Raw genomic sequence first — 11,665 nt, 5'->3', positions numbered from 1 at the left:
CTGTAATCTGGGGGAGGGGGGTGAGACAGAGAGAGGATGAGACAGAGGGGGGGAGAGAGAGGGGAGACAGAGAGGGGAGAGAGGGAGACAGAGGGGGGGAGAGAGGGAGACAGAGGGGGGAGACAGAGAGGGGAGACAGAGAGGGGAGACAGAGAGGTGAGACAGAGGGGGGAGACAGAGAGGGTGGACAGAGGGGTGAGACAGAGAGAGGATGAGACAGAGGGGGGAGACAGAGAGGGGAGAGAGGGAGACAGAGGGGGGAGACAGAGAGGGGAGAGAGGGAGACAGAGGGGAGACAGAGGGGGGAGACAGAGAGAGAGAGGGTGGACAGAGGGGGGAGACAGAGGGGTGAGACAGAGAGGGTGAGACAGAGAGGGAGGGACAGAGAGGGGAGAGACAGAGAGGGAGGGACAGAGAGGGGAGAGACAGAGAGGGGAGAGACAGAGGCCAGCGTACCTGTAACTTCCCCCAGAGACGACACTTGCTGCATCCCACACAGTCCATGATCCTGGAGATGTTCTTAAAGTGGAGGCGGAACTCCTCCTGTGGGGGGGGGGGGAGGGAGACAGACAGAGAGAGACAGAGAGAGGGAGACAGACAGAGGGAGACAGACAGAGAGAGACAGAGAGAGAGAGAGAGAGAGAGAGAGAGAGAGAGAGAGAGAGACAGAGAGAGACAGAGACAGAGACAGAGAGAGAGAGAGACAGACAGAGGGAGACAGACAGAGAGAGACAGAGACAGAGACAGAGACAGAGAGAGACAGAGACAGAGACAGAGAGAGACGGAAGGGGGAGGGGGGGGGAGGAGTGTTTGAGGCAACGTGAGTGTATTATTCTGCCACTCCAACATTGTTCCTGTTGCATGAAGCCTACGAGTGACTAAAGTAAGACTGACTTAGATAGCCTGTTACGCAATGCATTCTGGGTCAAATAAGACACTTGACAGAAGGAAAAAACTACAGCTACACCGGTGGAAGATATGAGAGATAAACGTCCTTTTCTTCTGCTGAAAACGTATGTATATATTGGAGGAATATAATGTGGAGAAAAGTATACTGCTTAGCAGTTTTAACCAGTGAAGTAGTTTACCGCGCTGGAGTTACAGTGTTAGCTAGCTACTAGCCCTGACTCGTTCCCATAGCAACACAGCTCTTAAGTCATGCTTAGCCAGGGGGGAAGGTGGCTAACTTTCTTAGACCAGTCTTAATCTATGTTTATGCAACTGGCCCCTGGACTACACGTATATGGATCTTTTTTTAAGCTGATATTTTGGTCCTCGTTAAAAAAAAAAAAAACTGTCCACACCACAAACATGTCTCTGTCCATACGAAAAGCCCAAACTGAACACGATCGCCCCTAAAGCCTGCAATGCCATGCCGGGCCAGTAGGTGGCGATAAGCAAAATGTCAACGACCGTAGAAGAGCGTTATGGGCATGCGCAGTCAGTTGTAATCAAACGGCGGCAGTGACTCAAAACGTAAACAGACCAAACTCTTTGAAACAGACAGAAAATAAAAGTACAAAACAGACAGAGAAGCAAGTTGGCCTGCAGACCCTGACCTGGTGGCTTACCTTCAGTATCTTGGCCTCTATCTTGTGTCCGGCGAACATGGACTTCTCATCAAAGTGCATGGGGAACGCCCTGGGGGGGGGGGGGGGGGGGGAGGAGGAGGGTTGAGTTACCATGGTTACCGGTGGGGGGGGGGGGGGGGTTACTGGTTAGTTCTCCCTCTAGTGGCTGACTGTGGCAGTTCCTACAGCTAGAGAGTTCCTCTCTCTCTCTCTCTGTCTCTCTCTCTCTGTCTGTCTCTCTCTGTCTCTCTCTCTCTGTCTGTCTCTCTCTGTCTCTCTCTCTCTCTGTCTGTCTCTCTCTGTCTCTCTCTCTCTCTGTCTGTCTCTCTCTGTCTCTCCCTCCCTCCCTCCCTCTCCCCCCCTCCCTCCCTCCCTCTCACCTGGTCACATTGAACACCTGCAGTAGCAGCTCCTTGGTGGCTGTGTCCTCCGGGCGGTTGCCCGTGTACAGGTTGACGAACGCCCTCTCGAAGTAGGGCGCCACCTTGGACAGTGCCCGCAGCTCGATCAGGTACAGGAAGTAGAGGTTCTTGAGCCGCCGGAGCCCCTCCCCCTTCGTCTCCGCCGGGCCGAAGCGCTGCCGGAACTCCCGCACGTTGGGTCCCCACACGGACTTACCCCACCCCTCTGAGGAGAGAGAGAGACAGAGACAGAGAGAGAGAGAGAGAGAGAGAGAGAGAGACAGAGAGAGACAGAGAGAGACAGAGAGAGAGACAGAGAGAGACAGAGAGAGAGAGACAGAGAGAGAGAGACAGAGAGAGAGAGAGAGAGACAGAGAGAGACAGAGAGAGAGAGAGACAGAGAGAGACAGAGAGAGAGACAGAGAGAGACAGAGAGAGAGAGAGAGACACACACAGACAGAGAGACACACACACACACACACACACAGAGAGAGAGACACACACAGAGAGAGAGAGAGACATACAGATACAGACAGACAGAGAGAGACACAGAGACACAGACAGAGAGAGACAGACACACACACACACACACACACACACACACACACACACACACACACACAGAGAGAGAGACACACATTTTAAATGCTTTATTTATGTCCACATACATGTACAATATCTAAAGGACATAAATACTATCAGTGCATTTTGACATTATGGAAACAGTCAGTTACAGTAGTGCTGAGCCAACAACCAGTTATGCTACACACAGGATGTTATTAACAACCAGTTATGCTACACACAGGATGTTATTAACAACCAGTTATGCTACACACAGGATGTTATTAACAACCAGTTATGCTACACACAGGATGTTATTAACAACCAGTTATGCTACACACAGGATGTTATTAACAACCAGTTATGCAGCACACAGGATGTTATTAACAACCAGTTATGCTACACACAGGATGTTATTAACAACCAGTTATGCTACACACAGGATGTTATTCACACCAGATGATACCAGTGGATTGACAGACACAGTATCAGTACTGTACAACAGACAGTATCCAGCTCATGGGTACAAGAAGCACCGCCTTCTCCATATTGAGCGGCTACCAATAACAGCGGATACTGAGCAGTATTTTGCTAACTGTTTGGCCCTTCTCTTAGGTAGACCAGCCATCTGAAGGCCTCTGACAACAAGCATATGAAAACTAAAAGTTGACATCTGTAGCCCAGTTGTGATAATGGCCTGCTCCAGCTGTTGGTATTTCAAGATCTTGGTTGAAAAGGCTTCCTCTAGGCTATGGTCAAAGGTGCAGCCAACTTCTAGAATGAGCACCTCTCTGTGACAGGAAGTGGACTGTGTGTAGACAGGAAGTGAGGTGTGTGTAGACAGGAAGTGAGGTGTGTGTGTAGACAGGAAGTGAGGTGTGTGTGTAGACAGGAAGTGAGGAGTGTGTCGTACCGTCCAGCAGGTATTCTGCGCTCAGGTGGATGTTGATGCTGCTGTGGAGACCTGAGATGAGGCGGTAGAACACCCTCTTCTCTAGACACAGGCCTGGGGGGGGGAGAGGGGGAGGGAGAGAGAGAAGAGGGATAGAATAGGTGAGGTAAGCATTCCTGGATAAAACAACATGATGATAGGGATTGTGTGTGTGTGTGTGTCTCTCTCTGTGTGTGTGTGTGTGTGTGTGTGTCTCTGTGTGTGTGTGTGTGTGTGTGTGTGTGTGTGTGTGTGTGTGTGTGTGTGTGTGTGTGTGTGTGTGTGTGTGTGGGTGGGTGTGTGTGTGTGTCTCTGTGTGTGTGTGTGTGTGTGTGTCTCTCTGTGTGTGTGTGTGTGTGTGTGTGTGTGTGTGTGTGTGTGTGTGTGTGTGTGTGTGTGTGTGTGTGTAGCTCTGCTGACACACTGGAGGTGAGATGATGAAGAGTCATACATTGTTGAAAGAGAGAAAGACAACAGTCCATACCTTCAAGCCAGTTGTAGAAGCCTTCACCTGTGTGTGTGTGTGTGTGTGTGTGTGTGTGTGTGTGTGTGTGTGTGTGTGTGTGTGTGTGTGTGCATGTGTGTGTGGAGAAAAGAAGACACATTATCAGGTCAGTGTGCATCAACAGCAGCAGATATAATTTAATTAAATTAATTAAAATTAGATATAAATAATAATAATAATGATGATAATAATAATAATAATAATGATGATAATAATAATAATAATAATAATAATAATGATAATAATAATAATGATAATAATCATAATCATAATAATGATAATAATAATAATAATAATACATTAGACTTATACAGCGCTTTTCTAGACACTCAAAAAGAAGTGACTCACCATCCTCATCTCCTGTATGGAGACACAGAGGAGAGAACACACACGCTGTTAGAGAGAGACACACACACCTAACACACACACACACACACACACACACACACACACACACTCCAATGGCGCTTTTCCATTGACCGGCTCGGCACAGCTCGCCTCAGCACGCTTTTGAACAGTTCTGGGTACGAGACGTTTTCCACTATACAGGAACGACCCGGGACTGTAGGAGGAGTTACGTGTCATAAGATTCCCCCCGCTAAACAGATCAGCGGGGGAAATGCGATAAGAATTATGTCAAAATGCAGCACTATCGTGCACAGATCAGCCTTACAACATGTAACGTTAAGTGCCTGTTACTTGCCGCTTTCAGTTCTAGTAGACTAGTTTAGATCTCGCAAGCAGGGAAATGCCGACATGAAATGCCGACACGATTCTATTTTTATTTCTCCTGACACGTTGAGCACTGTGCTTTTTTTTTGGGTGAACTACCATAATAAGCCTAAAAAAGTTCAACTGTTCAAAAAGTGCAACTTCTCTGCTTTCAGAAACTGTTTGAATGTTTTAGATTGGGCATATAGTTCATGAATTACGATAGTTTGAAGGAACGCTGTAAAATCCTGTCTGCACCTACAGCTCCGGTTTCGGAGCAAGACGCGAATCTATCGGCATTAGTCAAATACATGCTCACATCAAGTCATCCGCTCACTGCTCTCCATCAAAAATGGCACATCCATCAATAATATTACATAATAACAACTGCTCTGATTAGATTGCTTAGATTGTTTAATACATCAACGGGGGGAAAGCGAGATGAGGGAGCAAGACGCGAATCTACCGGCATTTGAGTTATTACAGAAACAGTAAGTGACATTTTCCGAGAGCGAAATCTGTTGTGGTATTTAAAAATGGCGGTTAGCGAAGAAATCTATGAACATGGGATGACGATTTCCATTGACCAATCAACGGTGTGCAGCGTCACACGTCACACGCAGCCTGGCAAAAAGGTACCTTTCGCTACCCATCCCGAACAATAACTATTTTAGTTCTTGTTCGGCACGGGTACCAGAAATGGCACGGGTACTTTTGGCAGTGGAAAAAGGATAATAAACCGGGCCAGCTGACCCGGGCTGGCCCTGTAGTGGAAAAGCGCCACAAGAGAAGCAAATCCAGGTAAATCCAGGTGAGTAAAGGTGTGTACAGGTGTGTAAAGGTGAGTCTTACCTCTGACGGGGGCCAGGGGGTTGAGGGGGCGGTACACAGACCGGGGTCTGCAGAGACACACACACACACACACACACTTCAGCATGCTAGCTAAACACCACAGGACAACATGCTGCTTATGAGCTGTGTGTGTGTGTGTGTTAGGTGTGTGTGTGTGTGTTAGGTGTGTGTGTGTGTGTGTGTGTGTTAGGTGTGTGTGTGTGTGTTAGGTACTTGAAGCAGTTCTCCTCGTAGATGGAGTTCCAGACCCTCCAGGCTGACGGACCCTTGTAGCCCGTGTAGCGCTCCGGGTTCAGCAGCAGGTCCACGTACTCTGCATCTGGAGAGGTCTCATCTGGGGGGGGGGGGGGGGGGGAGAGAGAGGGAGGGAAGAGGAGAGAGGGAGGGTAGGGAGGGAAAGGAGGAGGAGGGAGGGAGGGGAGAGAGAGGGAGGGGAGAGAGAGGGAGGGAAGAGGGAGGGGAGTGAGAGAGACAGACAGATTTTTTTTTAGAGAGACAGACAGAAAGACAGAGAGAGAGAGAGAGAGAGGGAGAGAGGGGGAGGGAGACAGAAAGGAAGAGAGAGAGAGAGAGAGAGAGAGACGTTAAGTATAGCCACTTTTCTCTAGGCATCCCTAGGAACTAAGTCCTGGGTGCGTGTGTGCGTGTGCGTGTGCGTGTGCGCGTGTGCGTGTGCGTGTGTGTGTGCGTGTGTGCGTGTGTGCGTGTGTGTGCCCTCACCGTCCAGCTCACAGAAGTGGTCCTGTGCATCGTCATGACGCGCCCAGTCCTCAAACGCCTCCTTAGACTGGTTACTGTAGGGGTGGGGGGGGGGAGGGAGGGAGGGAGGGAGGGGGGGAGGGAGGGAGAGGGAGAAGAGAAGGACTTAGAAACCAGAAACCTTCTTTCTAAAACAACACTGTTTCTGCCTAATTAATTAACCCCTTAATTACTATTAAACCTTGTTACACACACCAAACACTCATGGAGAGAGAGAGAGAGAGAGAGAGAGAGAGAGAGAGGGAGAGAGAGAGAGACAGAGAGAGAGAGAGACAGAGAGAGAGAGAGACACAGAGAGAGAGAGAGAGAGAGAGAGAGAGACAGAGAGAGACAAAGAGAGAGAGAGACACAGAGACACAGAGAGACAGAGAGAGACAGGGAGAGACACAGAGAGACAGAGAGAGACACAGAGACAGAGAGAGAGACACAGAGACAGAGAGAGACACAGAGACAGAGAGAGACACAGAGAGACAGAGAGAGGGAGGGAGGGAGAGAGAGAGGGAGGTTGTTCTCACCTCAGAGTGCTGTTGATGGCCCCCAGCTCCTGAGCCTGTTCACAGTCCACTATCTCCACTATGGTGTTGGAGGCCTGGGTGTACTGGGGGGGGGGGGGGGGGAGGTCATCATCACAGCCATATGCACACAGACAGACAGACAGAGAGAGAGAGACAGGCAGACAGAGTGACAGACAGACAGACAGAGAGAGAGAGACAGGGAGACAGACAGGCAGAGACAGACAGATAGACAGACAGAGAGACAGGCAGACAGAGAGACAGAGAGACAGGCAGACAGATAGACAGACAGAGAGACGGGCAGACAGAGTGACAGACAGACAGACAGAGAGAGAGAGAGACAGGGAGACAGACAGGCAGAGACAGACAGATAGACAGACAGACAGACAGAGAGACAAACAGCCAGCCAGCCAGCCAGCCAGCCAACCAGCCAGTCAGCCAGCCAGCCAGTCAGCCAGTCAGCCAGCCAGCCAGTCAGTCATAACACACAGCTCCTGCCCCGTCCCCCCCGGGGAGTTTGTTATGCAGCAGACTGTTCAAACAGCGATGAACGAACCCCTACTAGCCACGTAGCTGCCATTAGCTGAGGGGGAGGTGTGTTGGTCAGGCTAATGGCAGCTAACAGGCCTGCTAAATGGAGTCACACACACAGTTACACACACACACACACACACACACACACACACACACTCACATTGTGTACATGAACTAACTGACTACAAACTTCCTGTGGTGTGTGACCTTGACATGTAACCAGTCCAAACAGTGTGTTTACAATGTGTGTGTGTGTGTGTGTGTGTGTGTGTGTGACTGTGCGTGCGTGTGTGTGTGTGTGTGTGTGTGACTGTGTGTGTGTGTGTGTGTGTGTGTGACTGTGTGTGTGTGTGTGTGTAACTGTGTGTGTGTGTGTGTGTGTGAGTGTGTGTGTGTGTGTGTGACTGTGTGTGTGTGTGTGTGTGTGTGTGACTGTGTGACTGTGTGTGTGTGTGTGTGTGACTGTGTGTGTGTGAGTGTGTGTGTGTGTGTGTGTGTGTGTGTGTGTGTGTGTGTGAGTGTGTGTGTGTGTGTGTGTGTGTGTGTGTGAGTGTGTGTGTGTGTGTGACTCCATTTAGCAGGCCAGAGCAAACAAACCCCCAATGACCAAGAGAACAACAGGAAGTATTAAGGCTTCTAATGAGAAGGGAATTATTATTTACAAATGAACTATACATTTGTAATAGTATAGTATACATATACAACTCTGGAAAAGAGACCACTGCAAAGTTTGTCTGATTTTACTATTTATAGATGTGTTTGAGTAAAATTAACGTTTTTTTAATTACATTTTTTACTACTGACAACATTTCTCCCAAATTCCAAAATATTCAGAGCATTTATTTGCAGAAAATGACAACTGGTCAAATTAACCAAAAAGATGCAGTTTTCAGACCTTGAATAATGCAAATAAAACACGTTCATCTTCATTTTTTAACAACACAATACTAATGTTTTAACTTGCGCCTTGGCATGCTCTCCACCAGTCTTTCACATTGAAGTTGGGTGACTTTATGCCAAAACATTATCCCGTGAACAAAAAGCTCTAGGCCTACCTGATAACTTTTGGGGGGGAAACAATTGCAAAAGGGGAATGTGATATGTATGTACAACTCTGGAGACAGTGTCAGTGTGTTATTCAGTGTTATCATCAGAGATGTGTGTGTTTATCAGTAACAGCACAAAAAAACTTTGTTTCTGTTTCTGTTTCTGCCCGGTCTCGAACCGGGGATCTCCGGAGCAGCTACCGTGGTGGCACGGGGGGCATCGGCCACCCTTGTGATCTGATTGGCCCTCCCGTGTGCCCCCCCAACTCCCATTGGGTGTTGAGTGTTGTCAATCAGTAAAGATGTTGTGAAAGTTTCAAGAACCGATCGGAATGCGATCGGATTGGCCATCCCGTGTGCCTCCCCAATTTCATTTCATTTCATTTCAAACCTTTATTTAAAACTCGATAGGCAAATCTGTGTGGTTTTAAGTTTAGTTTTGGATAAACACTTTGTTTAGTTTTTACCAGTACTCATCATGTGGTTTTGGTCCCTGACCACAGGATCTCCAAATGTTACTTGACGTATGTGCTCATGGAGGATACCATCTCTCTCTCTCTGTCTCTCTCTCTCTCTCTGTCTCTCTCTCTCTCTGTCTCTCTGTCTCTCTCTCTCTCTGTCTCTCTGTCTCTCTCTCTCTCTCTGTCTCTCTGTCTCTCTCTCTCTGTCTGTCTCTCTGTCTCTCTGTCTCTCTCTGTCTCTGTCTCTCTCTCTCCCTCTCTCTCTGTCTCTCTCTCTCTCTGTGTCTCTCTCTCTCTCTGCCTCTCTCTCTGTCTCTCTCTCTCTCTCTCTCTCTCTCTCTGTCTCTGTCTCTGTCTCTCTCTCTCTCTCTGTCTCTCTCTCTCTCTCTGTCTCTCTCTCTGTCTCTCTCTAAGTCTCTGTTTCTATCTATCCATCCATCTATCTCTTTCTCCCTTGGTACAACTTCCCACATCCCTCCCTCTCTCTCTCCCTCTCCCTCTCTCCCTCCCTCCCTCCCTATTGTTCAACACAACAGTAGACAGTTTAGTTTACATACAGCAAACAAGCCTGAGCCCTGACACACTAGTGTGTGTGTGTGTGTGTGTGTGTGTGTGTGTGTGTGTGTGTGTAGCATCTGTCTGTTATGTAGGACTAGATGTTGATATCCCTCGATACATACATACTTAAGGCACCGATGAGACTCTGTGGTGTTCAAATGAGCGATGGCATCCTTTGGGTTGTCAAGTGGGCGCCCTCCTTCATGAATGTTTCGCTGATAAGCCCACGACACCTCCAGAGGGTTCAGCAGTGAATCCCAGCGTCCCAGGTTCACTCCCTAGATGCGATCAGCTCATTTGAACGCCCGGGTCGAGTCCTTTCTCTTCATCCACAGCCACTGGCTCCCCTTTTCAGCAGCCCTGGAGAGGTCCTTGATTGCCTGCCGGTGGGTCTTCCCTCGCACTCCCATCTCCCTGAGTAGCCTGGATGTTGAGGTGGCTACGAACCCTCTGCAGCCTACTTCCACTGGGCGTACCTTCGCTGTCCAGCCTTGTTGTTGGGCATCTGCTGCGAGTTCAGTGTACCTCAGCCTCTTCCGCTCGTAGGCCTCCTCCACTGCACCCTCCCAGGGCACAGTGAGCTCGATGATGTAAACGAGCTTGAGCGAGGCTGACCACAGCACAAGGTCTGGTCGCAGGTTGGTGGCTGCGATCTCAGCTGGGAAGCAGAGTTTCTTGTCCAAGTCTGCCAGCAGCTTCCAGTCCCGTGCTCTGCCCAACTGCCCAGTGTCTGGTCTTATGGTGGTGAGGCTGGCTTGACCCTCGCCCTCCCGAACAAATGGTGCTGGCTGCCACCGGGATGATGGGGGAGGGAGGGCGTTCACACTTGTCCGTTGACTTTCCAGCACTGCTGCAAGACACCTTAGCACCTGGTCGTGCCGCCAGGTGTAACGGCCTTGGGTGAGGCTGGTCTTGCATCCCACTAAGATGTGCTTCAGTGTTGCTGGACTTTGACATAGAGGGCACGTGGGGTCTTCGCCATACCACTGGCTTAGGTTTGCAGGAGAAGGCAGGACATCGTAGGCAGCCCTGATGGTGAAGCTCGCTCTGAATGCCTCCATCTCCCACAGATCTTTCCAGGAGATCTTCCTCTTTTCCACTCCTTCCCATGCCATCCACTGCCCTTGCTTTGCCTGCGCCACAGCTTGTGCGCGCCTTCCTGCTTCCTCTTCCCGACGTACCTCCTGGACCACCAGCTTGCGTCTCTGAGATGGATTGGCCTTGCTCCAGGCCGGTGTACTAATCCCGAGGCCAAGACCACTCCTCCCCTCCTGCACTCGGCCCACAATGTCCCTGTGTCTGAGTGCTGCCTTTGCCTGCTCAGTTGCAGCCAATGGGGTCCACTTCCTCCCAGTGGCCAGGATGGGGGCAGCTTGGGCTACAAATGGATCATTCGAATCCAGAAGCATCATCTCCAGTCTGACTTTGGCACACTTGTACTCCTCTGTCAGACTGGAAATGGGCAGGTGTAACATCCCTTTGCCGTAGAGCCCAATGCTGCTGAGGCACCTGGGAAGGCCAAGCCACTTCCTTGCATATGAGTTGACCAGTCTCTCCAGCTTTTCCACCTTTGAGAGAGGAACTTCATAGAGGGTTAGTGGCCACAGGAGACGTGGAAGTAGTCCATACTGCATGCACCAGAGCTTCAGCTTGCCAGGAAGCAGGGTTCTGTCGATGTTCTCCAGGCCGCTGGCTACCTCCTTCCTGAGCTGCTCTACTTGCTCTTTATCTTTGAGGGAGGCATCATACCAACGACCTAGGCTCTTCACAGGCTTCTCAGAGACCGTTGGAATGGGATCTTTGCCAATGTGGAAGCGGTGGTCTGACAGCTTCCCCTTGACAATGGAGATGCTTCTAGACTTGCTCGGCTTGATCTTCATGCGAGCCAACTCAATGTTTTCCTGGAGCTTTCTTAGTATCCGTACTGTGCAAGCCTTGGTCGTGGTGAGTGTTGTGAGGTCATCCATGTAGGCTCTGATCGGCGGCAGCCTCAGCCCAGGTCTTATTCGCTGTCCGCCAACCACCCATCGAGAGGCCCGAATAATGACCTCCATGGCCATGGTGAAGGCCAGCGGGGAGATGGTGCAGCCGGCCATGATTCCCACTTCCAGATGTTGCCATGCTGTGGTGTACTCTGCTGTGGTCACGCAGAGCTGGACGTCCTGGAAGTAGGCCTTGACAAGGGTTGGTTGTGAGAGCTGGTGGGATCCTGAAGTAGTCGAAGGCTGTCCACAGGAGGTTGTGAGGGACTGAGCCAAAGGCA

At 50.0% G+C, this 11,665-nt stretch overlaps 1 protein-coding gene across 1 annotated transcript in view; it reads right to left on the bottom strand.

The window, feature by feature from the left end:
• Window positions 1-456: 456 nt before the first annotated feature.
• The window catches only part of ero1b (endoplasmic reticulum oxidoreductase 1 beta), a gene marked incomplete at both ends in the record, with an annotated part of 14,735 nt that continues 3,526 nt past the window's right edge, over window positions 457-11,665 (bottom strand). The window contains 10 exons of the mRNA XM_080550832.1: window positions 457-543; window positions 1,572-1,641; window positions 1,952-2,198; window positions 3,447-3,539; window positions 3,949-3,975; window positions 4,318-4,329; window positions 5,533-5,579; window positions 5,746-5,866; window positions 6,253-6,326; window positions 6,807-6,889. Coding sequence (XP_080406958.1) covers window positions 457-543; window positions 1,572-1,641; window positions 1,952-2,198; window positions 3,447-3,539; window positions 3,949-3,975; window positions 4,318-4,329; window positions 5,533-5,579; window positions 5,746-5,866; window positions 6,253-6,326; window positions 6,807-6,889 — 861 coding nt within the window. The remainder of the gene's footprint in view (window positions 544-1,571; window positions 1,642-1,951; window positions 2,199-3,446; window positions 3,540-3,948; window positions 3,976-4,317; window positions 4,330-5,532; window positions 5,580-5,745; window positions 5,867-6,252; window positions 6,327-6,806; window positions 6,890-11,665) is intronic.

The sequence above is a fragment of the Nansenia antarctica genome (assembly GCF_963989245.1).
Source record: "Nansenia antarctica genome assembly, contig: SCAFFOLD_855, whole genome shotgun sequence".
Classification (NCBI taxonomy): Eukaryota; Metazoa; Chordata; class Actinopteri; order Argentiniformes; family Microstomatidae; genus Nansenia; species Nansenia antarctica.
This window is presented reverse-complemented; position numbering and strand designations above follow the sequence as displayed.